We start from the raw sequence: 24,530 nt of genomic DNA, 5'->3' as shown, positions 1-24,530 counted from the left end.
TTGGATTTTTTTGGGTACTTTTGCTTCTGGGGCTCCTGTCTCAGCCCATTTTGAAAATTGGAATTCCCGCCCAGGGAGACCAAACCACCGAAGCTCTCAACCTTGGTTAAAACCGTGCTTCTCGTAAATGTACCAACCAGTTATCGTTTTGCTTTTCAGATGCTGCAGAGTATGCCAGTGAAAGCCAGATTGCACGCTTCCCGATGCGGTGGCCTTCCGCTTTTGCTCTGCTTCACGCACGTTTGAAATTCCTTTTTTGTTTGGTTTCGAACGATTTTATCTTTGAAATCACCTATATTACTTTTATTGGTTTTTCGTTTGTACCATTATAGTTATGAAGCCATGCGGAAAATCCAAGCATGAATCCGGATCTTGGTCTCTTTCTTTAGTCAAAAGCGGAGACGAGAAGGAAGAGAGGCCAGTGCCTCTAGCTGTACACCTCCCGGAAGGAATGGCAGCCGATAATAAGCTTCGACCTAGAAGATTCCCGAGCCTCTTCCCCGTTGCGCCAGCTTATGACGTTTGGTCGTCGTGGAAATTCTATAAGGAAACGGTGCACAGGAGCTGCCTGAGAAGGTCATCGAGGCTGTCGGGGTTTGTTGGGCAGGAAAGTGTCAATGTGGAGCCCATTGTGAGTGTGGAAACGGAAAGGGATGACAAAATTGAAAATAAGGACAGTCATTGTCGAATAAATAAGGTCAGAACATTTGTGGACTATAAGAGTCTTAGACGGTCGCCCAGATTTCCTTCCACTTCTGCTGAAGCTCAGAGTGGAAGAACTCTTTCTCTTTCCATCAAGGTACTGAGGAATAAAGGAAAAATTTTCCCAAAAATTGGAAACATCTGTATTCCCATTGTAGCTTGTAGCCTAAAAAATTATTTTTGATCAATTATTATATATATATATATATATATATATATATATATATATATATATATATATGGGACCAACCTGCCCGAGGAAAACTGAATTAAAGAAAATTGACACGTTGGCAGTGTAAATTGTGGTAAGCTGTTAGCTAGGTTTGGTACTAAATGGATAATGGGACCAGATTCTTTCACTTTTTGCACTTTAATTATTTATTTATTTTTTTGCCAAGAAGGTTTTAATTGAGATTGGTTTTGTTTGGTCAACGTTCAAATATCGAGTATACACAACAAGTTAGCTGAAATGAAGAACTTATGTGTGAACAATTCCTGGTTTACTATCATGTGTTCTACATGGAAATGTGGGTCTAATTTTAGCTAAATTTATGGCTTCTTAATCCTTCTAAGAAAAAGCTTTCCAATAGCTGCTTCCTGCTACGTTTGATCTGGGTTTTTCTCATTTCTTACTTGTTTCATTTGTGTGAATTCTTTGGGTTGTGCAGAGGAAAAGCTCTGAAAGCCAAAGCTTCGAGTTAAAGTGAGTAGTGATTTCTCGCTTCTTTCAGTATTTAATTGTTAATATATATTCCAGGCATGGCCAATCTTGCTCTACATTTTGTGTTCATCACCTTTTTGCTGTGTGTCATTGTTAATGCAGTTTAGCATACTACTTTTTTTTTTTTGCTGCAGTGAAAATAAAGAGGAAAAAATTATGAATGTTGAGAGCATGAAAGTAAAGGGTTTGAGGAGATCTCCAAGATTGACTTCAGCCTCACCCGACACCAATGGCAGCTCTTCTGAACCTATGTTCAAATCCTCTGAAAATGTTTCTTACTCTAAAACAAAATCTTCAGGTAAAGTGATTGACAAGCTATTATGGCCCAAGGATGCGGATAAAGGATCTGTGCCTTCAAAACATAATGGCCCCCACTTTTCTGGTGAAAAGCAAAGGAGAAAGTCTCCGAGGTTGGTTGTAGAGGCTGATAATTGTGGTGGTAATGAGTCTTTGAGAAAATTTGAAGTTCATAACTCAAGTTTTTCCATTGGAAAGCGGTTAAGAAGATCTCCGAGAATTAGTCAGGCTACTAAAAATAGTTGCAGTAATGTGTCTATTAAAAGATTGGATACAGATGAAATGGGCTTTTCTGGGTTGGGAATGTCTCCCAGTTTCATGCAGGCAATAGAAAATGGTGATAGTGATGTACACTTTACAGAGCATAGAAGGGAAATGAGGAGTGAAAAGCAGTTGAAAATACCTTTCTCACATTCGACATCATTGGCTGAAGTTTGCTGTGCTGAAGTAAACTCTGCTTCCATTAGATTATCCAATTCAAGTAATGAACACACTTCCAAGAAATTTAAGGTCTCTGCAGCAGATTCCGATATGGGAATGCCAGATAAAAAGTTCTCAAAGAAGATCAACGACTCATCTCTTTCAAAAAATAGCAAGAGGAAACACAAGAGTGATCCAATATTTATTGGCAATCCAATCCCTGATGATGAGGCTCAAGAAAGGTGGCATTGGCGGTATGAAATGAAGGTGGTTGAGTATTTTTTTTTGTTTGAAATGTCTGCTTCTGTCTCCCCTTTATTGTTTGATATGAACTAAACTGGCCAATGTTATTTCTTTGATTGATTGGTTGACTGAAGTAGTGACCATAAATTTGAGCATTGTTTTGCATGTCTGTTTTCTTTTCCTATCCATTGTTTTAACTATTGTTTTCAATGTTGCTTGATATCCCTTTATTTTTTGATTGTTTCTCAGTTGATGAGGTTAAGTAAGAACCAAAGGGGTATCAGGCAATGTTGAAAGAACAATAAAATTGGACAGGAAAAGAGAAGAGCCATGCAGAATCAAAGCTGAAAATTGCATCACCAATTTAGATTAATTCAGTCTGCCCAATCAATCAAAATATAATTTCACTGGAGCTTGAATGGTTTCGTTATGTTCTTAAGAATTTGATAATTTGGATGTTTTTAATGAATTTGGCTTTGCTTCAACATTCATTAGCACTGATTGTACAACATAACTTCTTTTAGTATTCAACATAGGTACAAAGGTTAGACCTCTAGCTTTAGCTACTTTGGGCCATTAGTGTATGCAGTTTGCTGCTATAGTGTTCATATCCAATTAGTTTCACAGAGAATGGGTCTGGGATAATCTGGATAATAAAACTAAAATAGATCCCACTTTGCAGTTTAGTTATTTCAATGCTGATTGTCAATATCTTTTACTTTGCAGCACATAAAATCTAAGAGAAAAAGCGTCTCATTGGAGTAAGTAGCTGTCTACAAGCTCCAGCTGTTTTGGAGTTTTTGTTGTCTTGACTTAACATTTATGTGAAATTTGCTACTAACTTTTTTCTTTTTCTTTTCTAATAATTCTTTCTTTGGTTTCTAAGCCTTGTTAGTATTGTGATAGTGATGAGGATGAAGACAAGATAGTTTGGAATGTGGAATGCCATTATGCTCAAGCCGAAATTGATGGATGTGCTATAAATCTTGGGGATTGTGTATATATTAAGGTAAATGCACTCTGCCCATGGTGCACTTTGGATTGATTTTGTTTTTATGTTTTGCTGACCTGTTCTTGTTGGTGAGATGTTTTTTCACTGTACATATAGTCTAACTTACATGTAGTTTTTCTTTTGTAATGTTCAGCAAATCAAGTCTATCCAGTCTTATCATCAAATCCATTTTTGTCTTATCTGCCTATGCCACCTCTAAATTTCAATAATGTGGCCATTGAAGCAAGAAAACTCTCATGGGATAAGCAATTTTTGCAGGGTGAAGAAGCAAAGGAGCACATTGGAAGGATATTAGAATTTTTTAAAACAACTGATGGAGAAAACTACTTTAGGGTCCAATGGTTTTATAGAGCTGAAGATACAGTGAGTACAGAAATTAAAATTTTTTTAGGTCATGCAATATTTGCTATCCTGACATTTGTGCTCTGCTTTTGTGTTTCATTGAAAGGTTTTGAAACAAGAGACTGCTTTTCACGACAAAAGGCGTCTTTTCTATTCGACTGTAATGAATGATAATCCTATAGATTGCATTATTTCAAAAGTTAATGTTAAGCAAGGATCACCTAAGGTATGCTTCTTGTGATCTTAATTTACTCACATTTTTTCCTGTTTTACAATTCCAATTTTTTATGAACCGCTTCTACAAATCTTCTTGACTTTTCATCTACTTTTTTTATCAATCTCACAACTATAGTTGTTGGAATTGTTGGATTTATTTTATTTATTTATCTTTTGTAACTTATTGCAGTTAGGTTTAAAATTGAATTCTATTCCTCAATCTGATTACTATTTTGACATGGAGTATAGCGTGGAGTATTCAACTTTCCGCACCTTGCCAACTGGTAAGTTTTTTTTAATATGCTGGTAATGGTGTTTAACTGTTATTTAACTCTATTTGTGTTGCCCGAGCAAGAGAGGGATGGCTGCGGAGGTTTTGAAGACTTTTTTTTTGCACGGGATGAGTTTAAAGTATGTGGGTTTGTGTTTGACCAATGGAGTTTGTGGAGTTCTGCAAACTCCATGTGTATTTAAGTTATGGAAATTTATGTCAGTTTATATGGCCAATTTACTTGAATGTTACAAAGTGGTAATGGTGTAAGTTGTTGAGCTTGATGTCATTCCATGGTAGAGAGAAAGAGTGAGGGAAATGATCTTTTATTTTGAAGCATTTATGACCTTGGCAAGGGCCAATTGTATCAACCAACACTCATCCTTTCTTTGCTAATATATTCGAATGATACAAATTAATATCTTTTAAATCTTGTTTATTGTCTTTATAGCAGGAATCATTAATGATTATTTTGGTTGTATATTTCTTATTTTATGCATTCGTGTGGAAAAAGTTGATGCATGTTTTAATATTCTGCAATTCAGCAGTAAGACAAATTTTATAATTTTGCTGTAGAGTGCATAAACTGGTCAGTACAATGGTAAAATATCAAGATAAATGATGATCATATTGCTTATATATGTATCTGGTTTTCTTATATTGGTTCAGATGATTCTTCCAAGAGCTACAGTCCATCAAACTGCTGTAAGGGGATTTTCCCTACAACTCCTACAGCCTTTTCAGAAAATATTCCTAGTTGTGGAACTCACAAGGCAGAGCTCACACTGTTAGATCTTTATTCCGGCTGTGGTGGAATGTCAATGGGATTATGCCTCGGTGCCAAAGCATCTTGTATTGATCTAGTGACGGTAGTTCATTTCAATCATTAATAACCTTGTATTTCATGATTCATTCAACAAATAAACTTTAAAGTTTTCCTGTACTATATATCTTACGTTCTGCATTTTAGAAATGGGCTGTTGACAGTGATAAGTCAGCATGTAAAAGCTTGAAATTGAATCATCCAGAGACACATGTGAGTATAGTTGCCTTATATTTGCGACTTGCATTTGGCATGCCCCAAACCTTTATATAATACTATTTTATTCTATATAGGTCAGGAATGAAGCTGCTGATGATTTTCTTCAGCTACTGAAGGAATGGGAAAAGCTTTGCAAACGATATGCAGTTGAAAATGCAGGAAGAAGATATCCATCAAGATCCTCAACCTCCCAAGCAGCAGGGGATGATGCCAATTCTCCAAATGATGGTGAACTTGAAGTTTCCAGTCTTGTTGATATTTGTTATGGTGACCCATGCAAGACAGGCAACCGCAGTCTATACTTTAAGGTGTGTGATAAGATATCTATTTCATCACTACCTTGTGATGATAGTTCATTTCAAGCCTTTTTTTTTGGTAATTAAATTGATCTTTGTTTGTGTCAACCTATTCTACTGTTTTTGTATCATGTTCATATTTAGTGGAGATTGCTTATGCTCATAGCTGTTTTGTCAGGTGCACTGGAGGGGTTATAGTGCAAGTGAAGATACATGGGAACCGATTGAAGGCTTAAGGTATACTAATTGCTACCATTATTTCATTCTTGAATTGGGGGAATATTTACTTACTCATTCAAATCTCTCAGCAATTGTCAAGAATGTATACAGGAATTTGTAAGAAAAGGTTTCAAGTCCAAAATCTTACCCCTTCGGGTAAGTTTTGTTTAATCAAATGTGCTAGGTGGATGCTTAATCTGGAGTATCTTCCATAGTTGGAATACTATTTTATGAATGACTCCTCTTGAATGAATTAATTCAACCAGGGCAACGTTGATGTTATTTGTGGTGGCCCTCCATGCCAAGGAATTAGTGGCTATAATCGCTATAGAAATGTTGATTCTCCACTGGATGATGAAAGAAATCGTCAAATAGTGGTCTTCATGGACATTGTGGAATACTTAAAACCAAAGTTTGTTTTAATGGAAAATGTGGTTGATATTCTGAGATTTGACAAGGCTTCACTTGGAAGATATGCTTTAAGTCGGTTGGTACACATGAAATACCAAGCAAGGCTTGGAATAATTGCAGCTGGTTGTTATGGTCTTCCTCAATTTCGGTTGCGTGTTTTTGTGTGGGGAGCACAACCTAGTGAGGTAAGTTTTCTAGCTTGTTGCACTAAATTGAATTAGAGTGCTCCTTCACTTTATCTGAAGTAGTGCTACCCTATCTACCTGTAAATTAAATTATTCAGCAGGTTATGTAAAAATTTAATGATTTCAGTCTTCTATGATCTCTTGCTGACCATCTAACTGCCCTTCTTTTATTTGTCTCTTTTTCTTTTTGTTTGGGGGGGGTGGTTGGTATGGTGTGGTGATTTGGTGTATGCAGAAACTACCACAGTTTCCACTTCCTACACATGATGTTATTGTCAGATATTGGCCTCCTCCTGAGTTTGAGGTTGCTATTGTTGGTTCTTCTTTTCCCCTCTAAAGTGCTTTAACCAGCAACACTCCATCCATATAATTCTGTTTGTCTTCATTGTGCAGCGCAATACTGTTGCTTATGATGAAGACCAACCTCGTGAGGAACTGGAAGAAGCTCTTGTTCTCCGTGATGCCATTTCTGATCTCCCAGCTGTAGTTATCATGTTTATTTTACTGATTAACCACTTCATGGACTCTGCAGTGCTCTGTTCCTTTTGATTAATCAACTTTTTTATAGGTTGCAAACAATGAAGCTCGCGAAGAAATGACATATAGAAAGCCTCCTGAAACTGAGTTTCAAAGATATATAAGATCAAGTAAACGTGGTAATTTCTTTTTCCTTTAACGTCAGGAATCACCTCAGATTCATCTCATATTTTAATTACTATAAATTTCTTGTTCTAACTTTTCAAAAAGAAAAAATTCTTGCGCCATAACTGCCTTTTTTTTTCTCTCTATCTGAGTATTTAGTGGCAGTTCTCTAATGTCAAAATAATGTGCCATTTGTCAGATACTGAACAGATTTTATGCCTTATGATCTACCTTATGTTGCAGTTGTAGATCAATATATGTGATTTTCCTTTTAAAAAAGTCATGGATGCAAATTATTTATGGGTAATATAATTGATTTGGGCCTTCACTTCTGCTTTTGATGGTTAGTGTCTAATATGAAGTTTCCAACAAAGTTGGTTTGGAACTTTTTTAATCCATTTTATTAGAACAAAATGAAAGATTTATTGTAGGGATGCTTAGCATGAAATTCTGAAAATTCTGGTAATAGCTGTAAGTACCCAACATGGGTACTTAGAGTGTTTCTTTTTAGCCTGGTAGGCACAGCAGTTGGATGTTGTAGGATCAACAATTGGTGGCATGGCCGTTAAGTTGCAGTCTTTGCTTGCTACAAATGAAAATAGAAGTTCAGATCTTCAGCCATGAATCAGGGGAATACCTTCTACATCTTTCAGTGGGCTGTAATCAGGAATGACCAGCTAATCTCTGCCCAAATCTTAACTTTGCTTTGAAGCACTGTGACAGGCATATTATGGACTTGGGAAAGGTCAGGGGTGATTGGGATGTGGGAATGGGTTAGGCATCCTCCTGTTTAACCAATGATCATTTTAAAGCAAGTCCCTATAATAAGATTTGAGGAAGTTGCAAAAGCATAGAGGAAAAATTGATTATAATCGAGTAGAAGTTTGCTGCTTCTCTGCAGTCATGTCTGGTGTGTGGTTATGTAGAGTTTTAAACATGCTGGTTAATTTCAATTTCTTGACAATTTGTACACAATTTGTCCATGGGAGTAAAAAATTTACACCGTAATATTTTTAAGTATTTTCAGAAAATCTCAAGATGAAAAATTATGTATAAGCATGCATCATGGATCTTGGGCCTAGCATGTGAAACGCTATTGACCTATGCGAAGTCATGATGCAGCATTGAGTTGGTCAGCATCTCATATGCTAATTCAAGTAAGAATGGGTTCAGAGTTGAGCATATGCAGCATATCTAGTAAAATCAGTGCTGTTTGTGTCAAGAAAAATTGCTTCCTGCTTTTTCTGTTTGACCCTGGGTGAACCAAAGAATACTAGTTACATCCTCCATTTGTTGTATATGAATATTACTGAAGAGAGAGGGAGCATAGTGCCAAGCATAGACCCTTTATTTTTTTTCCCTCTAATTTTTTGTCTACCTTTTTCCTGGCTCTGCAGAGATAACTGGTTCTGCATTAAATGGTGCTACAAGAATAAGCAACCCACTGTATGACCATCGCCCTTTCCCATTATTTGAGGATGATTACACAAGAGTTTGTCTAATCCCAAAGAGAAAGGTTTTTTATAATTGAACCCCAAATTAATACGTCTAACTTTTTGGCCTCATTTTTATTTCTAATTTAGAAGTTTCTTTAGGGAGCGAATTTCAGGGACCTCCATGGTGTAATCATTGGAAGTGACAATGTGGCTCGGAGGGATCCAACACAGGAAAAAAGGCTTTTACCATCTGGAAAACCACTGGTGAGTTTCTTCCTTTTCCATCAGAACAACAATGCATCCATTTCATCTGTGTCCATGTGTATAGAATATGCATGCACATGCTTGTGCCTGGGTGGTTTTGTTTCTGTGTTCTTTAATGAATATGCTATATAAAGTATAGCTGAAAATTGCTGTATGCTGTGACTGCATGTCAACATGTGGGGCATTTTCTTATTCTTCTTTCATTTTCCTCTGCAAACTCTGATAAAACAGCAACATAGGTTATATCTCTTTAATAGGAAAACCTGAAAATGATCCTAGTGCAGAAGGGAATGAGATGACAAAACATGTTTTCTACACTGTGAAGTACTATGTCATAAATGGCAAAATTGATTTCTGATGTAAATTCTCTTTCATGTGCTTTTAGGTACCGGATTATGTTTTTACATTTGAACAAGGAAAGTCTAGAAGGTTAGATATTTCATTTTTAGCAGCGTTTGTGATTTCAACAGCCCTTGCCTCCTCTAAAACAAAAAGAGGACCAAGAAGAAGAAATTAATGTTATCAATAATGTGCAGACCATTTGCAAGATTATGGTGGGATGAGACAGTGCCAACTGTAGTAACTTTCCCTCAATGTCACAGCCAGGTTTCACTTTGATCTATTTTAGTTTGTAAGATCACCCATTTGCAGTCCTTGGATACACTTCTGAGTTTTTGGACTTGTGTAGGCAGCTTTACATCCGGAGCAGGATCGAATTCTCACAATCCGAGAATATGCAAGATTGCAAGGTTTTCCTGATTATTATAGATTCTGCGGGACAATTAAAGAGAGGTATGATAGTTTTGTTCTAGATATTATATAATTGAAAATTCTAGTTCTCAAGTATGCGTGCTTGGTAACTACAGTAAAGTATCAAATCTGATATATTTCTGCTTCTGTGAAGAATGCAGCCTTTATGTCAGAATATGATTTATAAAAACAAGGAAACTTATGAACATTTTTTTTTTTTATGAATCGCAATTGAGAAATATAATTTGCTTTTCTGATACAATTAGGTATTGTCAAGTTGGGAATGCTGTTGCTGTTCCTGTTGCTCGAGCCTTGGGATATGGAATGGGCATGGCGTTTCAAAAACAGAGCGGGAATGAACCACTGATGACCCTCCCTCCCAAGTTTTCTCTTTCGACCAATACCCAGTTAGCAAAAGCATTGTCGCAAAACCCTTCTTGAATTCATATGTTTAAGCACCTTTGATTGATTATTTGTATCACTGACATAAATTTTTTCTTGCAAGGCCACAATTGGCAACTGGCAAGCTTGCAATCTGATTCTCTTGTAAAATCTCACAACTAACTGAGTTTATTTCTCAGAAAATCTGTTTCACTCTTCCCATTAAGAAACTCACGAAACTTCTTTAGTTTGAAGTAGCCACCTTTGTTTGTATGCTGATTTATTTCTGAAAATTATTATTATTATTATTTGAAAGAGAAAAAAATTATGTGAATGAGAGAAAGAGAAGGGGCATGGATGAGTGCTCCCCTGTATTTAAAGCTTGCATTAATTATGAAAATTGAAAAATGTGGTAAGGTGCGTGTTAATGCTATGATAGTTGTGACATTTACGGTTATTGAACAATTTATATAAAGAAATTTTCTATGAAGATAATTTATATCCATATTCTATTTTTACTTTTAGAGCATTATACTCCTATTTTTTTAATTTTTCCTGTTAAAAAATATTTAAAATCCATTTAGAAAAAAAAAATTAACGCTCAATTAAGTAGGTAAGAAATTAAAAATTTTTATTTAATTTTCTTTAAAGTAAAAAAAAACAGACATTTAAGTGGACAAAAACAGTAAAAATACATTTATAAATTTCGTTGTTTACGTGGTAATTACTTTCTTTTTGAAAACGAGACATATAAAGGCCTTCCGTTCAAAAGTCAAAACCCTCCCCAGGTTTAAGTTTGATTGTTCCCCCCGTTTTTATCCAGAGCTTCCCAGGCGCGAACGAATAACAATGGCAGCGCGATTCTTGATTTCAAGAAGTTCATCCAAAAACCTCACCCAACTTCTCCGACCATGTCTCCAGCAATCTCACTTCCTCACCACCGCCACCTTTCACTCTTTGGCACCTCTTCCCAGAAACTCAAGGGGCTTTTCCTCTGAACCTCCCGCCTTTGCCTCTGATACCCGTGTCCCCGCTACCGTCATCACTGGTTTTCTCGGCTCTGGAAAGGTCTCATTTCCTTTTAATTAGTCTGATAAATGATTTGCTTTGCTTAGCTTAGTTCCATCCCCAATTTTTAAGGCCTTTTATGTTTTTTTTTTAAATAATTTTGATTTTTTTTAATGCAGACTACTCTCCTAAACCATATTTTAACAGCTCAACATGGCAAACGTATTGCTGTTATTGAGAACGAGGTACTTACATTGATTATTAGATTATTCAGTTTTTTGTTTTTGGGAGGGGGGTGCAATTTGTTTTATCTGTTGGAAGGCTAGATATGAAGCTGTGTTTGAACTTTCCTCCCCTAACCCTATCAGCATTATTACAAGAGCAGAGGCTGCAGTTACATAATTTTTAAACACCATGGCAGTTTCTCCTAACAGTTCAACAGGTGACAGTAGGCAGACAATTTTGAATGCAGAGAAGTGGAAAGCCCCTTATGTTATGGAGCCTTCCATCAATAAAGTAGGGAAGCTGGAATTGGATTTGTAGGTTGAGATAATACTGGTTATGTAATTGATGGTGTTCTTATAGTGATTGATTTGCAATAAAAGTTCCTTTCTTTTTTTGGCCAAAAAAAAATAGTAGAGTTTATTTATGTTGAGGGATTTTTCATTTTTATTTTATACGCCTTCTTAAAATGGTTCATTGTTACTAAATTTGCTAATTGTATTAATTGCAATGTAGTTTGGTGAGGTGGATATTGATGGATCATTGGTTGCTAGTCATTCATCTGCATCTGAAGAAGACATTGTCATGGTCAATAATGGTTGCCTATGCTGTACCGTGCGTGGAGATCTTGTTAAAATGCTCTTGGAGCTGGTTAAGAAAAGAAAGGACAAATTTGATCATATTGTTATAGAAACCACAGGTATGTCATGGTACATTGATAATACAAGGTTTTTACTCAGGTTTAGTTTATGACGTGTGATGTCAGTTACTATTTTAGATAATGATGTCTGTTTAAGTTGGCAGTCTAAGGCTAGACATTGGAGTTACCTTGTTAAATGCATCCAATAAGTTGCTCAAAGCTTCACTGCTTTATTTCCTCATGAAACTCTTATTGCAGGTCTTGCTAAGCCAGGCCCTGTTATAGAAACCTTTTGTTCTGATGAACTGGTTTCACGATATGTGAAACTGGATGGAGTTGTCACCTTAGTTGACTCAAAGCATGCCATGAAGCATCTCAATGAAGCTAAACCAAGATTTGTTGTGAATGAGGCAGTTGAGCAGGTTGCTTATGCTGACCGTATAATTTTGAACAAGGTGAACATTGATTTCTCATTTTAATTTTGCATGGCCTTCACTGTGCATCTTGATCTTCTTCTATTATGGTCATATTGAAGAGTATTGGATGGAACATTCAATATACTTGTTGCTCTTCTATTTATGATGTTGTTTACTTGTTTTGATTTTAATTGCAGATAGATTTGGTGACTGAGGGTGACTTGGAGACACTGACTGATAAAATCAAGGTTCACATTTGCATTACACATGAATTCTATGTTTGGTTTGTAAATTTAATAAAGAAGAGAAATTGAATATTAAGGAAAGGATTAGCACTATGCTCTAGTTCTCTCTGCAGAGTTTTCTATTTCATTAGCACCATGCCAAAAATCAAAGTTTAATGTCAATTTTATTCATGGAAGTAGCATTAAAGTAACAACTTCTGATTTTGGTGCTTTCCAGCACATTAATAGCATGGCACAAATCAAGAGAGCGAAATTTGGAGCTGTAGACATGGACTTTGTTTTAGGAGTTGGAGGATATGATCTAGAAAGGTCACTTGTTACTTCCTTCACTAGTTGACCATTTTAAACAACTTCTTTTTCTTTCTTATCAGTGTGTGTGTATATATATATATATATTTTCAGATACCCTTTCCTGGCTCATGCAAATGTATTTTCACTAGCTGTTCGCTCCTCTTCTGTAGCTGACGTCTTTGCTAAAAGTTCAAAGTCCTGTATTTTGCAGAATTGATTCTGAAGTTCACGTACATAATTCTCACTGTGGCAACCATGAACATGACATGCATGGTAGTATGACATCTTTTTGTATTTCTTTCCTATGTTTGTTCTTGTATTTTTAATCTCCTTTTGTTTGTAATAAAAGATAAACTAAGAAAAATGGACAGAAACATTGATGATCTTTAGTGACTGCATCTTTCATAAATTCAAGGTTCTTCCCCCCCCACCCCCCCCTTCTACCTTTGCGTCTTGCTGTCAAATTAGTGGTTCTTCTCTCACAGAGTTGTACCTAGGTTAGCTTAATATTCATTCTTGTCTTTATTTTAATCTATTTTATCTTATTTTCTTTCTACATTACAGGGCAGCACAAGGAGCATCATCATAATCATTTGCACGATTCTGCTGTCTCTAGTGTTAGCATTGTTTCTGAGGGAACCCTTGATCTAGATGAGGTAAGAAATATTTCATAAGAAGCTCATATATTTTCTTTAGGATTTCATACGAGGTTAAAATTTCTCAAAATGACCAAGGTCACTGTGAAGCTGGCTTTGCCATCTTGAAGGATTGGAATTTCATACAAGGTCCCAATTTGTAAGTCAATTAGAATTAGGAAGGAGGATTCAATGTCCCTGATAATGGCTGTGTAGAGTCAGAGAAATTGTAATTTTAGGGCCTTATTAGGGTAAGTGTAAGGATTTTTTTTTTGGCATGGATGAATCAATCATGATGATGATTGAGTGATCTATGCTTGAGGATTTTATCGCTGAAAAGTTGAAATTTTGAGAATACACAAACAAATATAACCATCATTCTTTTACCAGAAATAGCCCTGCATCTATTGATTAAATTTGTTGTTGTAACTTGTAAGGTTGCCTTAATTGTATTACCTCTCATTAGTCTTTGTTACTTGGTTGTGGATGAATCAGGTTGACGATTGGCTTCAAAGATTGATTGAAGAGAAAGGAGAGGACCTATATAGAATGAAGGGAGTCCTGTCTGTCAATGGTTTTGATCAGCGATATGTTTTTCAGGTTCCCATTTCTTCACCTCGTGTTTCCAATTAGCATCTGTCAACATTACGGTTTGTTTTTATCTGAAAATTGTGGCTACCATGGCAGGGAGTGCATTCGACATTGGATGGCTGCCCAGGAAAAATGTGGGAACCTGATGAGAAGAGGACCAACAAGCTCGTATTCATAGGAAGAAATTTGGATGAGACTGCCCTTAGAAAAGGTTTCAAAGGCTGTCTAGTTTGATTGAAAGCTAAAATGGTTATAAACCCTTGTTGCTGCTTGTATTGCCATGACCTATCCTTAGGTAGGTGGGTTCATCTTCTGTACCAATCATATGTCCCATCACCCACCTGGTGCATAAGTATGGCAATGTTTGCTCACGTTGCCAACTCCATGGTCAGCAGCTACTCTCTCCTCTGCTGCTAGGTAGTAGAGGCACTGCTGCTTAGCTAAATACACCTTGAAATCCTCTTGGAATCCCTTGTATACCTGTTAAACCCTGAGGTCTGAACACCAAACTGCTGTGATGTGCTTAATTTGATTAGTTTCCTTAATTTGGGCAGATGAATTCAGTTGCCTTTGTATCATTGTTCAATCTGTATGTTGTTCCGGTGTAAATGTATCGTTATTCAACTTCATGTTCATCAGAACCGTTTCCATTCTTACTAAAAGATGGAACTATGGCTGTCATAGACTATCCATAGCGACCAAAGGTCATAATCAAGGCTCGAAAGTACAATCGAGCCGAGTTTGAGCTAGACGGTGCTGATCAGCAACTCATCTGAACGTACCAACAACTCTCCATTTTCTTTCGTTCCGAAGTGTAGAATCTACCAGGAAAATGCCAATGGTTAGGTTTAGCTTTTTTCTTTTTCTTGGTTCTGAATTCTGATTCTTCGGAAAGAATAAGCAAATCTAAGAATAGATTATGGCAGAATGGGAAGGACCCAAAAGGGGGATTGGATTCATTGGACAGCTTTTTTCACGGGGGCTTTGCTTGCACCCTCCTGTCTGTTCTTGTTCTTGTTCCTGTTCCTGATCGGCCCGCAGCGAATATACTACAGTCACTTGACGGACATCGCGACACGTGTCCATCTTGTCGGACCGTTCATGTGGATGACCCACCCTTTCGACCTGGAAAATGACCCTTACGTCCTCCCCTGGTGGGCCGCCCACGTGACTCTTGGAATATTTTATTCCTCTCGTTCGCCGGCGAATATTCCACGCTGGCGGTTACGTGGCACAGCCACGAACCTCTTTATTCCAATCAGCGACATCTCCCCTCCAGCACCGTTGGATCATCATGCCAGAAAAAATCTAAACGGTCGAACTCCTGATGCAGATGTACACGGGAGAACAAGAGCGCAATTACTCTGTTACTCTGTTGCGTTTGTGTGTTTTGTTTGATTTGCAATCATGGTTGCTTAAGATTCGTCGCCGAGCTTTCCTCTGCATGTTCTTCGTTTAAATATAAAAATTCTCCTTCTGTTTCTCATTAAATAAATAAATAAATATATATCTCTGCTGATATATAACAAGTTGAAACAGAAAAAAAGGTTGATTTCAGTTTACATTCTTGTTCTCAATCCGATTCCGTTGGCCATTTACGGCTTCGGATTTAAGGGAGGAATCGGGAATTCAACTCGCTTTGATTCCACTCAAAAACCAGCTTGAAGAATTCAATTCAAAGGGAGAGAATTGAGGTGGTTTGGTGACTTTGGTCTGATGAGATGGAGAGATTAAGCTATGGAGGAGGAGGGGGAGGGAACTTCGGGTACGAGAATGGGGTGGTGATGACGAGAGACCCGAAGCCTCGGCTGAGATGGACGGCTGATCTTCACGACCGATTCGTCGACGCCGTAACTAAACTTGGTGGCCCAGACAGTTTGTCCTCTTCTACCTCCTTACCCTGTGTTTCATTTTTCCATCTTTTAAAATTTTCAGCAAAAAACAGAGTACTAAGATCAGATATCTCTGTTTTTAAATCTTGTATCTTGATGATGCAATCATGAATTAGCTACCGTAAGAAATTTGTTCTGTTTCTTTTAAGTATAATCATGTAAATTGTAGCTAAATCTGAGCTAGAAATGGTTGGATGAAGGTGTTAATCTTGCTTGAATCCTTCTTACTCCCAAGTAAAAGTAGCAAGTACTACTACTTATCAACCTCTTTTTATGGTCTCTCATTGGTTTTTGAGAACAAACTCTTAGGCTAATTTACTACAAATAATTGTTATCAGAAAGAATTCTCCGAATCAATGGAGTTTTGTGAAATTCTAATTGCATCCCATCCTTTCCGTTTTCATAATTTTGATTCACAAAAGAAACCAACCAGTATTTCAGCTAGTCTAACATTTTGGGAAAATTCTGCTTGCAGAAGCAACTCCAAAGTCTGTCCTGAGGCTGATGGGTATGAAGGGCTTGACATTGTACCATTTGAAGAGCCATTTACAGGTATATAAGACATGGGCAGTTACGCTTCCATTGTTATCTCTAGCTTTTCAATTATTTCTGAAACATTGAGTATGTAATTTTGCTTTATTTTTTGTTTGTTTTGGTAGAAATACAGGCTAGGACAGCAGGCCCGGAAGCAAAATGCAGTAGACCAAAACAAAGACAATGGTGGTAAGTTTGGCAGACTATTCATTTGGACTAAAATCCCACTAATTCACTGTTGTTTTTCCACAATCAAGTATTACTTCTTATGGTGATTGGGCACGATTCCTTTTTCTAGGGAGTTCGTACGTACAGTTTAGCAATCATTCTCCAGGGACTATCACCAATTCGCCAAGAGCTGACAATGAGCAACGGTGCGTGCAAATATCTCAGCTCTATTTGTCATTTCTGTTCTGCAACGAGAATCTTTCTTGGGCTTTGAGTTGTCACATCGAACTTTTATAGCCGCTAGAAAATTGAGAATCTAGTTAGGATTACCCTCTTTTCAGATTGCCTTTTTCGCCTGTCAAAAGGTTACAGCCTGAGTGATGATTGAATGTGCAATGAAACAGACAAATCCCAGTGGCAGCTGCAGTGATCACCCCGCTGGAAGCACAAAAGACACTGCAAGAGCAACTTGAGGTTAATATCTCCCTTCCAAAGGCAGATTGTTTCTCATTCTCTTTACCATTAATATACATCGGTATCGATCAAATTTGCTTGTTCAAGCTTCTAATTAACTGTTGTTGAATTCTGCAGGTGCAGGAGAAATTGCAGATGAGGGTAGAGGCACAAGGGAGGTACTTGCAGGCAATACTGGAGAAAGCCCAAAAGGGCCTCTCGTTTGACATCAACTGTGAAGGGAATGTAGAAGAAACAAGAGCAGAATTAACGAACTTCAACTTGGCTCTGTCGAGTCTCATGGAGAATGTGAATGGAGGAGCAGACAGGAAACCGAACATGGTACAGATGAATGACGTTCCCAAGAAGGCCACCAGCTGTTCTGCTTTCCAAAACTATGGGGTGGGAGAAAGAGAGCGAAACAAAGATGTCAAGCTTAAAGTTGAAGGAGATTCCATAAATTTTGACCTAAACACCAAAGATAGCTTTGAATTTGTAGCTGTAAATGGAAACGAGCTTCAATCGCTAATGTTTTCATATAAGAGATGAAATTCAAAAAAAAAAAAAAAACAGATCTCCCATTAGTTATGATTTCAGTTTACATCTCGTTGCATTCTATTTTAACCTATATCGTTGGCTAGAGATCTAGAAACAAACTAATTAGGTACATACCCTTTGGTAATTAGCAATTGCACTTGGTGATAGTTAGTAGAATATCTTATCCTTCTCCATAATTAAAGTGAGTCAAACCCAATGATTAAATCTATTTATCTTTATTAATTGATACTAGTAATAATTGATTTTTGGGACAAATCCTTTATTTCAATTTGGGTGAACATTTACCACTTTTACTCATAATGTTGATTAAAATATTAATGTTGAGCTTTCCAGGGCATTTGTCTTCCACTGTTTCTTTTTCAGCCTACCCAATAATTCAATTTGGCGTACAATATTCAAATTTTATTTGGATCAAAATCGTGTTGGAAACTGGGCCAGGACTTGCAGACAAGTCTATTTGATTAGGTTATTCTTTGCCACTGACAAATTTTTTCATTAAAAAACAAATTAAAATCCTCTGACTGATTGCGATATGCATGACTTTGACGTATATTTCCCCTAGCAGTTTCTTAAAGCAACTCAAACAATTTATCTATTGTATTTCCAAATTCCACATTCCCACCATCATTGCCAAAATCCTGAGTTCTTAATTATTGCATTTACTTATGTTGTAAATTAATAAATTGACGAATGATTTTATTAAATATGATGTTTAGAGAATATACAAAATTTATTTATATTTTGCTTTATATCATATAATTGTGATATTTTGTATTTTTGCTCTAATCTATTAACCCAATAATCTCTGCTTTGTTTGGACATTATGAGTACCTAAACGTTTCCATGATTAGACTAGCTTTTATAGCAACTAAATCCACTTGCTTGAAACTCGAACTTTCTCATCTCATAATAATTTCGGTAGTTTGCAAGAACATGATCAAACGCACTTGATGCAGTAATTAAAGGTAATAAAAGAAGATGAAACCGAAAGCACTACAATCACATATATTGATGTAATCAACAAGGGAACAGGACAGGAGTTGGAAAAAAGAGTTACCCATTCATACATAGGGCACGTAGACGCCTGAAAACGTTACGGAGACCATAACAATTTTATTGTATTACTTGGAATAACGTTATTGTTGCTTTAAGGTGAAAATCCTGGGAAGTTTGCATTTCGTTATGCGTAGATTTTCAAGTAATCGTCCACGCGGGTGTATTCCACCTCTGGATAAAGCATCGACGCTTCTTCACCACCTTCCCCTATTTCGAAGTTTGTCAAGCAACCTTCGTAAAAAACGTGATAGAAATGGCCCACGCCTACCTGCCCTGCAAAGTCCATCCCTGCACAGACATGAAGAAATCTTTGTCAAATAATTCATGGATATGTAGGATCTCTTCTTCGAACTATAAGCTAGAACAATTTTATTAATATCTCGTAAACAGAAGTTGAGTTAATCAAAGACTGATAAGTACCTTTCATCGAGGCTAGGAAATCTTGTGCAGAAATGCTAATCTTCTCTAGTTTCTTCCCGGAGAGCTTCTCCCATTTCTGGATTAGCTGTGCTTGGGTGAGAATGTTCCCCGGAGGCCTTATGTACAACGTTTTGTTCAATGTTCTGGGGTCATCTATTGCTTTAATCGTGTATGTTGCAATATCATCTTCGTCCATAAAAGCCACTGCAGCATCCATCAACCACCATTTTTCCAAATACATATCAGGAACAAATATTGTCTCTCAACAGCGATCTTAATTACAGTATTTAATTCGTTTGTACCTTTAACATTTCCGTCCCCATAGAGATATACTTTATCTTTTGGAGGAGTGAGCCTTTCCATTTGTGAAAGGTTGCCGACAAAGTAACCAGCAAAGCAGTTGGCAACTACATAGGTGAAAGGGATGTTAGCATCCTCGATTGCCTTTCTCACAACCATTTTTTCATCGAATGTTACTCTTCCCGGTTCCAGTGCATGTCCCATTCGAGCCGGATCCGTACCAAACTCTGAAGGTAGGAAACGCTACAATGTTGTCTTTACATTAATATTTACATTTAACATTTACGGTTCAAAAAAATATATTTTATTATAAAATGATTAATAATCTAAATATGTAGTATGTTTCAGAATAAATGACGAAATTTTTAAAAAAAAAATTCTTTTTTTTTGCTTTATTTATTTTAGTGATAAACATGTTTATTGTTTTTATGTAATTTTGTAGCATCTTGTTTTTTCTTTTTTTTTCCTTTGTGTTGAGTGGATCATCCACCAGTCTGACAAAGGAAAGGCTAGTGCAATATATTACTTTCTTTTCTAGCTGAAAAGGATAATTAAAAAAAAAGAATAAATACAATTTATTAAAATGATTTCAAATTAAGATAATGCTAAAAAAATGTGGGTCTTAGATCATTCAACCCTGAATATCCTCAGATCCCACCCCACTTTAAACTATTGGAAATACATTACTCTCTGCCGTTTTCTCCATATATATATAACTACATTGAAAATTTTGGAAAAATAAGGAATTATAATGCAATAATGGAAGTGGAAAATGAAAAACACTTTCTAAAATCATAATAACTTAAGCTTTTAGTTTTTATTGTTATTTTTCCTTTTCAATCATATGGTAGATACTTAATAGTTAAGTTACAGTAAAACGTAGTGCTAAAAGTTGAAATTACATGTCTTACCCTAGTGAAAAAATTAAAAATAATTGAATAAACTAATAAACAGAAGAAATAAAAAGGAAGATTTGTATAGGAATCAGCCAAAAAGTACTTAGCATGTTTTTCACCACCCATTTTTAGAGAGTAGCAATATGTATTGGGCTTTGTCCTTCTCGAAAAGAGCAAATACCCCATCAAGTTTGTGCTTTGCATACATAATAATACCTTCAAACAATGAAAAAAAAAAGGAACAAAAGAAAAGAAAAGAAGAGAGAAGCCAACTCCTCTTTGATGTAACTGTATTAGAGATTACCTTAACATTCCCAGCTTCTTTAATGGCTTCCACCAGCTTGAGCTGCAACAAGATGTTGTGGCTGCGAAAATGCACCCCAGACATGGTGGAAATGACAACATCGGCTTGCTTAACAGCATCCACCAAGCTTTTGTGATCATTGAACGAGCCCTCCACAAGGTGAGCTCCTTGCTTCTTGAACGACAGTAACATCTGCTGCTTGTCGATGTCAAGCCCGATCTCCGGACGTTGGAGGACGTAGGTTTCATGCCCCTGAGCCAAGCTTGCCTTGACAATCCTCCGGCCTATATACCCAGTTCCCCCCACCACGAGAACCTTACTCTTGGCCATTGAGTCCTTGTTTTTCTTTGAAGAATATGACAACACCAAAGTTCTGTATATAAAGGGCGACGATCACAACTGGGTTTTGTTTCTTTAGATACAAAATTATTAAAAGGGGAATGAAAAAATGAAAGGGTGCGGAGATGCCCCAACTCTGCTGTGCAAGTTACTCTTAATAATTGGTGCACTATGGGCCATGTCGGATTAAATGTTAATTTATTAGGGTACTTTTTTTTTCTTTGTGTTAGGCTAAATATAACTTTTGTTGATAAAATCAAAAATTCAACAGTCATCTCTGAATACAAATCAAAATAATTTTAAAAAATTATTAAAAATTAACTCGACAATAAATAAAATACTCAAATTACAAACGATTTTGAAAACAATCTAAACAAAATAAATCAGCTCGACCAACCTCAAATCTTATCTCAATTTTTTTTCTCTTTTGCCTTCCACAAGTCTTTCTTGCAACAAAACTAGACTTCTTTTTAAAAAAGAAAACAAAATTGTCCTTTAGATTTTGAGTTATGGTTTTGGTTAATGGTCACGAATGGTGGGTGGGTGGGTGGTGGCTTAGGTGGTGTTTGCTGAGTACATGCTGCTCTTTTTTCTTCCGCAGAGCTTTGGGCCTCTGGGAGGTGTAAGTTAATCTCCATCGTCCCTGTAACTTTCTTAGCGATCATAATCAACACGTACGCTGTAAAACAATTAGTCATCAACGACCCAAAGCCTGTTCACCTTTGAGGGACCAACGATGGAATTTTCAACAGCGTAGCTGATGATATGACAATGACGGGTAGCCCACCGTTTCCTTATCCCTTCTTTTATTTCAAAGATAAACATTTGAAATGATTGAACTAAACCTATATTATAACATATAGATTTGTATATATTCTGTGTGTCATCATAAATCTTTATGATACGCATGTGCTCCTGAATCTTTACATTTACTTCCTCATCCAGACTTTTGTGTTGTGAAAACGGGATTGTCAACCAAACAATGGAAGGGCAACCATTTGGTAAACAGTTGGGTTGCTTCAAAAGTCATCCCCTGAACTAGCCACTTTAGCAGGCCATATATGTGACTTCAGATTGGTCGATTTCTTTGATTTTTTTTGTTTTTGTTTTGACAATAATCTTACTTCAAGTTCCGGTCCAAATCTTCCAAAACCTAAATCATAATTCTTGATTTTTTTTTGTCATGTCAATGTCATGATCGTATAATATAAATAATATGTTTATTAAGATACCTCAATTTGAACGTTATTTTTTTATTAATTTACAATATAGTTACCAAATATTCAAATCATAACATTATGGTCAGATAAATCCAAATATTAGAAGTCCAAAACAAAGAAATCCTGATAATCCTTGGAATTCTGAAAAAGACTAAACCTTCTAACACCTAGATAAATTATATTAGCATAATATAATCTACCATGTCCTCTTCACTTTCACTATTCTTAGTTAGAAGTAATAAAGATCTTTCTTTCTCTTCCCTTGGATTACCTTATTGATTTGCGGTATCAATATAAACACTTTTAATATTGAAAATTTCTTTATATGCATAGGCGGAACACTAATTGTCATGATGGGTATAAGAAGTCAATTTCTTTGAATAATATTTTCCTTTAATTATATGTTTAGGTATTTTCTCTGATATAGGTTCTTATGTATCAGTAATATTTAGTTTGATTGATAGTTTTGATATTGCCAATATTCTAACATGGTCAGTTTTTGTCGATTTTTCGTATGGTTTACCATATTTAATAAAACTAAGATCCTTGTGTTAGTTTGGAGCATGTAAGCCATAGGCAATTGATGCTTTGTAGGTACAGACAAATTGACCTCGTACTAACTGGCAACAGAGTCAACCTAGAGATTGTACCTTGTTGGTAATGGTATTAAATCAGATAGACAAGTGATTAGTTGGGTTACCTGCTACTTTTGACTAACTTGGACAGTAGATTGCAAGCAAGCTTTCTACAAGTTTCTCATATTTTAAATGCTTTTCACTTTGAATTCTACCTTGAGGAATTTTCATAGGTATTTGCATCATCTTGGATTGTAGATTTTCAACTGAGTTTACCATTCAATTTAACTTGAGACAAATATTTTCATATTCATTTCATCATCGATCAGTTTAATCAAGTATGTTTACTTTTGCTTAATTTCTTGAGAAGTATCTCTCCCTCTATGGTTCGGATCCAATTACAAATTTGGAGATTTTCTCCCTCACTGTCATTCTTTCAACCTTCTTACAAAATTTCCCTGTTGGGTACTTTTTCCTACAAAGAAAGGATCAGATTGGACCATGAGGCCAATTTCCAGAAGATTAAAACGGACACGAGTCTGAAATTTTGCGTAAGAACAAGAGGTCAAGCCTGTCTTGTTCAGATTGGAAACTTCAACCAATGGTGACAGATATTAAAGTTTGGTTTCGAAAGTTTGAAGATGTGCAAAGTAATGTCGGCTGTAAGGCCAACATGGTTATCTAATGGGTTACTACTCTGTCAGAAAGGGGGATGTGTATGTCCCCCATCTTTCATCTCCCAGCACCGCCCTGAATCTTCTTGGAAAGACTTGGATTTCGTAAAGAGGCTGGACCTTGTCAGTCTGTCTATTCTACTGGCCAATAAACTGATGGCCCTTGTTGCAAATAGTAGCAATGTACAAGGAAAAGCAAATTCTCAAGTAGTCGGAAGTTCGGAGATAGTCATAAAGCCAATTAGTTTCACCCGATCACCTCCACAGTGATTAATGGGGGCCATCGATCTGTCCTAGCCCATCGAAATAAATAATGAGCATCTAGAGGAGAGTGACTCTCCTCCAACTTCTATAGAGAAGAGTCACACGAGTACACGATATTAACCAATTTGGGCTATCGAGAAGAGTTTTGTGTGCTAACTGATAAGTATTTTGGAACCAATCCTGCAAAAATATTTGAAGAAAAAACACGAGGAACGAAAGGTGTAATATTAATTTCATAATAATAATATGGTCGTTTTAAGTAAATACTGTACAAAAAGTTCTAATCATTAGTAACAATCGGTCGAATTGAGCTATGGTAAGATGTCCACGAGTTAGTTGGCTTTTGAGCTAGATTTACTGAGCTTGAAAGAATTGGTCGTTTATTGTGTAGTATCCTAAGAATTTGATAAGGTGAGTAACGATTTTTAGACGGGTTTTGTCAGTTTGTTTTTGAATTAGTATAGAATTCTTTGCCATGAATAATTTTCACCCTTGATAGCGGGGTCTGGCTTCTAAGTTCCCCTAAAGCAACAATGCAGACTGCAGGAGTATCCACAGATTTACATTTCAGCATGTGAAACTTCTTCAAAATTTCATTTGCATATTTACTTTGATGTATGCAAATATAATCTGACCTTTGAATGAATTGTAACCCCAAAAATTAGTGCATCTCTCCCAAGTCAGTCATTTCAAATTCTTTCATCAACTTGTTCTTAAAAACACTTAAGAAACTAACATCCGAACCAGGAAGTAATACATCATCAACAACTTGTTCATAAATATCTTGCAGCTTCTGCTATTTCAATTGCTAAAAACCCAGTGCAGTATGGCAGGATAAAACACATCAAAGTGAAGTTTCATGCAATCTGAGAGAATATTCATATGATTTTTTTTTTGAAAGATGGTTTTTATTAATGATGAGCTGGAATGCCGTAGGGAGTCTTCAACGTTGAGATTTGGAGACTCCTGTTGGCATGGA

The 24,530-nt window shown here is 36.4% G+C and overlaps 4 protein-coding genes across 5 annotated transcripts; 3 read left to right on the top strand and 1 right to left on the bottom strand.

The window, feature by feature from the left end:
* Positions 1-40: 40 nt before the first annotated feature.
* LOC110411869 (DNA (cytosine-5)-methyltransferase CMT2-like) lies at positions 41-10,097 on the top strand. 2 transcript variants are annotated; one of them, XM_021422221.1, is made up of 23 exons: positions 41-799; positions 1,371-1,405; positions 1,558-2,407; positions 3,110-3,144; positions 3,290-3,392; positions 3,654-3,758; positions 3,844-3,963; positions 4,144-4,237; positions 4,894-5,093; positions 5,195-5,260; positions 5,341-5,574; positions 5,741-5,799; positions 5,871-5,937; positions 6,048-6,377; positions 6,613-6,681; positions 6,771-6,860; positions 6,946-7,033; positions 8,417-8,535; positions 8,615-8,719; positions 9,105-9,148; positions 9,256-9,325; positions 9,412-9,511; positions 9,736-10,097. In XM_021422221.1, the coding sequence occupies exons 1-23, from the start codon at positions 335-337 to the stop codon at positions 9,834-9,836; spliced, it is 3,549 nt and encodes a 1,182-aa protein (XP_021277896.1). In that variant the 5' UTR covers positions 41-334; the 3' UTR covers positions 9,837-10,097. The 2 variants fall into 2 exon arrangements, with proteins under 2 accessions (XP_021277896.1, XP_089638827.1); XM_089782701.1 differs by having other exon boundaries at positions 9,408-9,511.
* A 553-nt stretch (positions 10,098-10,650) lies between these two features.
* Positions 10,651-14,469, top strand: LOC110419189 (uncharacterized). Its single transcript, XM_021432124.2, has 10 exons — positions 10,651-10,918; positions 11,038-11,103; positions 11,597-11,780; positions 11,979-12,175; positions 12,334-12,384; positions 12,599-12,690; positions 12,884-12,945; positions 13,237-13,328; positions 13,803-13,907; positions 13,995-14,469. The coding sequence occupies exons 1-10, from the start codon at positions 10,700-10,702 to the stop codon at positions 14,130-14,132; spliced, it is 1,206 nt and encodes a 401-aa protein (XP_021287799.1). The 5' UTR covers positions 10,651-10,699; the 3' UTR covers positions 14,133-14,469.
* A 797-nt stretch (positions 14,470-15,266) lies between these two features.
* LOC110419635 (Homeodomain-like superfamily protein) lies at positions 15,267-17,541 on the top strand. The gene is made up of 6 exons (XM_021432734.2): positions 15,267-15,773; positions 16,266-16,342; positions 16,450-16,513; positions 16,623-16,698; positions 16,897-16,966; positions 17,084-17,541. The coding sequence occupies exons 1-6, from the start codon at positions 15,620-15,622 to the stop codon at positions 17,492-17,494; spliced, it is 852 nt and encodes a 283-aa protein (XP_021288409.1). The 5' UTR covers positions 15,267-15,619; the 3' UTR covers positions 17,495-17,541.
* Positions 17,542-18,482: 941 nt separating this feature from the next.
* On the bottom strand, positions 18,483-20,937 carry LOC110412302 (isoflavone reductase homolog). Its single transcript, XM_021422839.1, has 4 exons — positions 20,480-20,937; positions 19,282-19,522; positions 18,980-19,183; positions 18,483-18,847 (listed from the first exon to the last, which is right to left on the bottom strand). The coding sequence occupies exons 1-4, from the start codon at positions 20,807-20,809 to the stop codon at positions 18,684-18,686; spliced, it is 939 nt and encodes a 312-aa protein (XP_021278514.1). The 5' UTR covers positions 20,810-20,937; the 3' UTR covers positions 18,483-18,683.
* Positions 20,938-24,530: the final 3,593 nt, after the last annotated feature.

Source organism: Theobroma umbraticum, unplaced genomic scaffold, assembly GCF_002168275.2.
Source record: "Theobroma umbraticum cultivar Fairchild unplaced genomic scaffold, ASM216827v3 scaffold_30.0, whole genome shotgun sequence".
NCBI lineage: Eukaryota > Viridiplantae > Streptophyta > Magnoliopsida > Malvales > Malvaceae > Theobroma > Theobroma umbraticum.
Note: the sequence above shows the minus strand (reverse complement) of the source record. Positions and strands in the feature narration are given on the sequence as shown.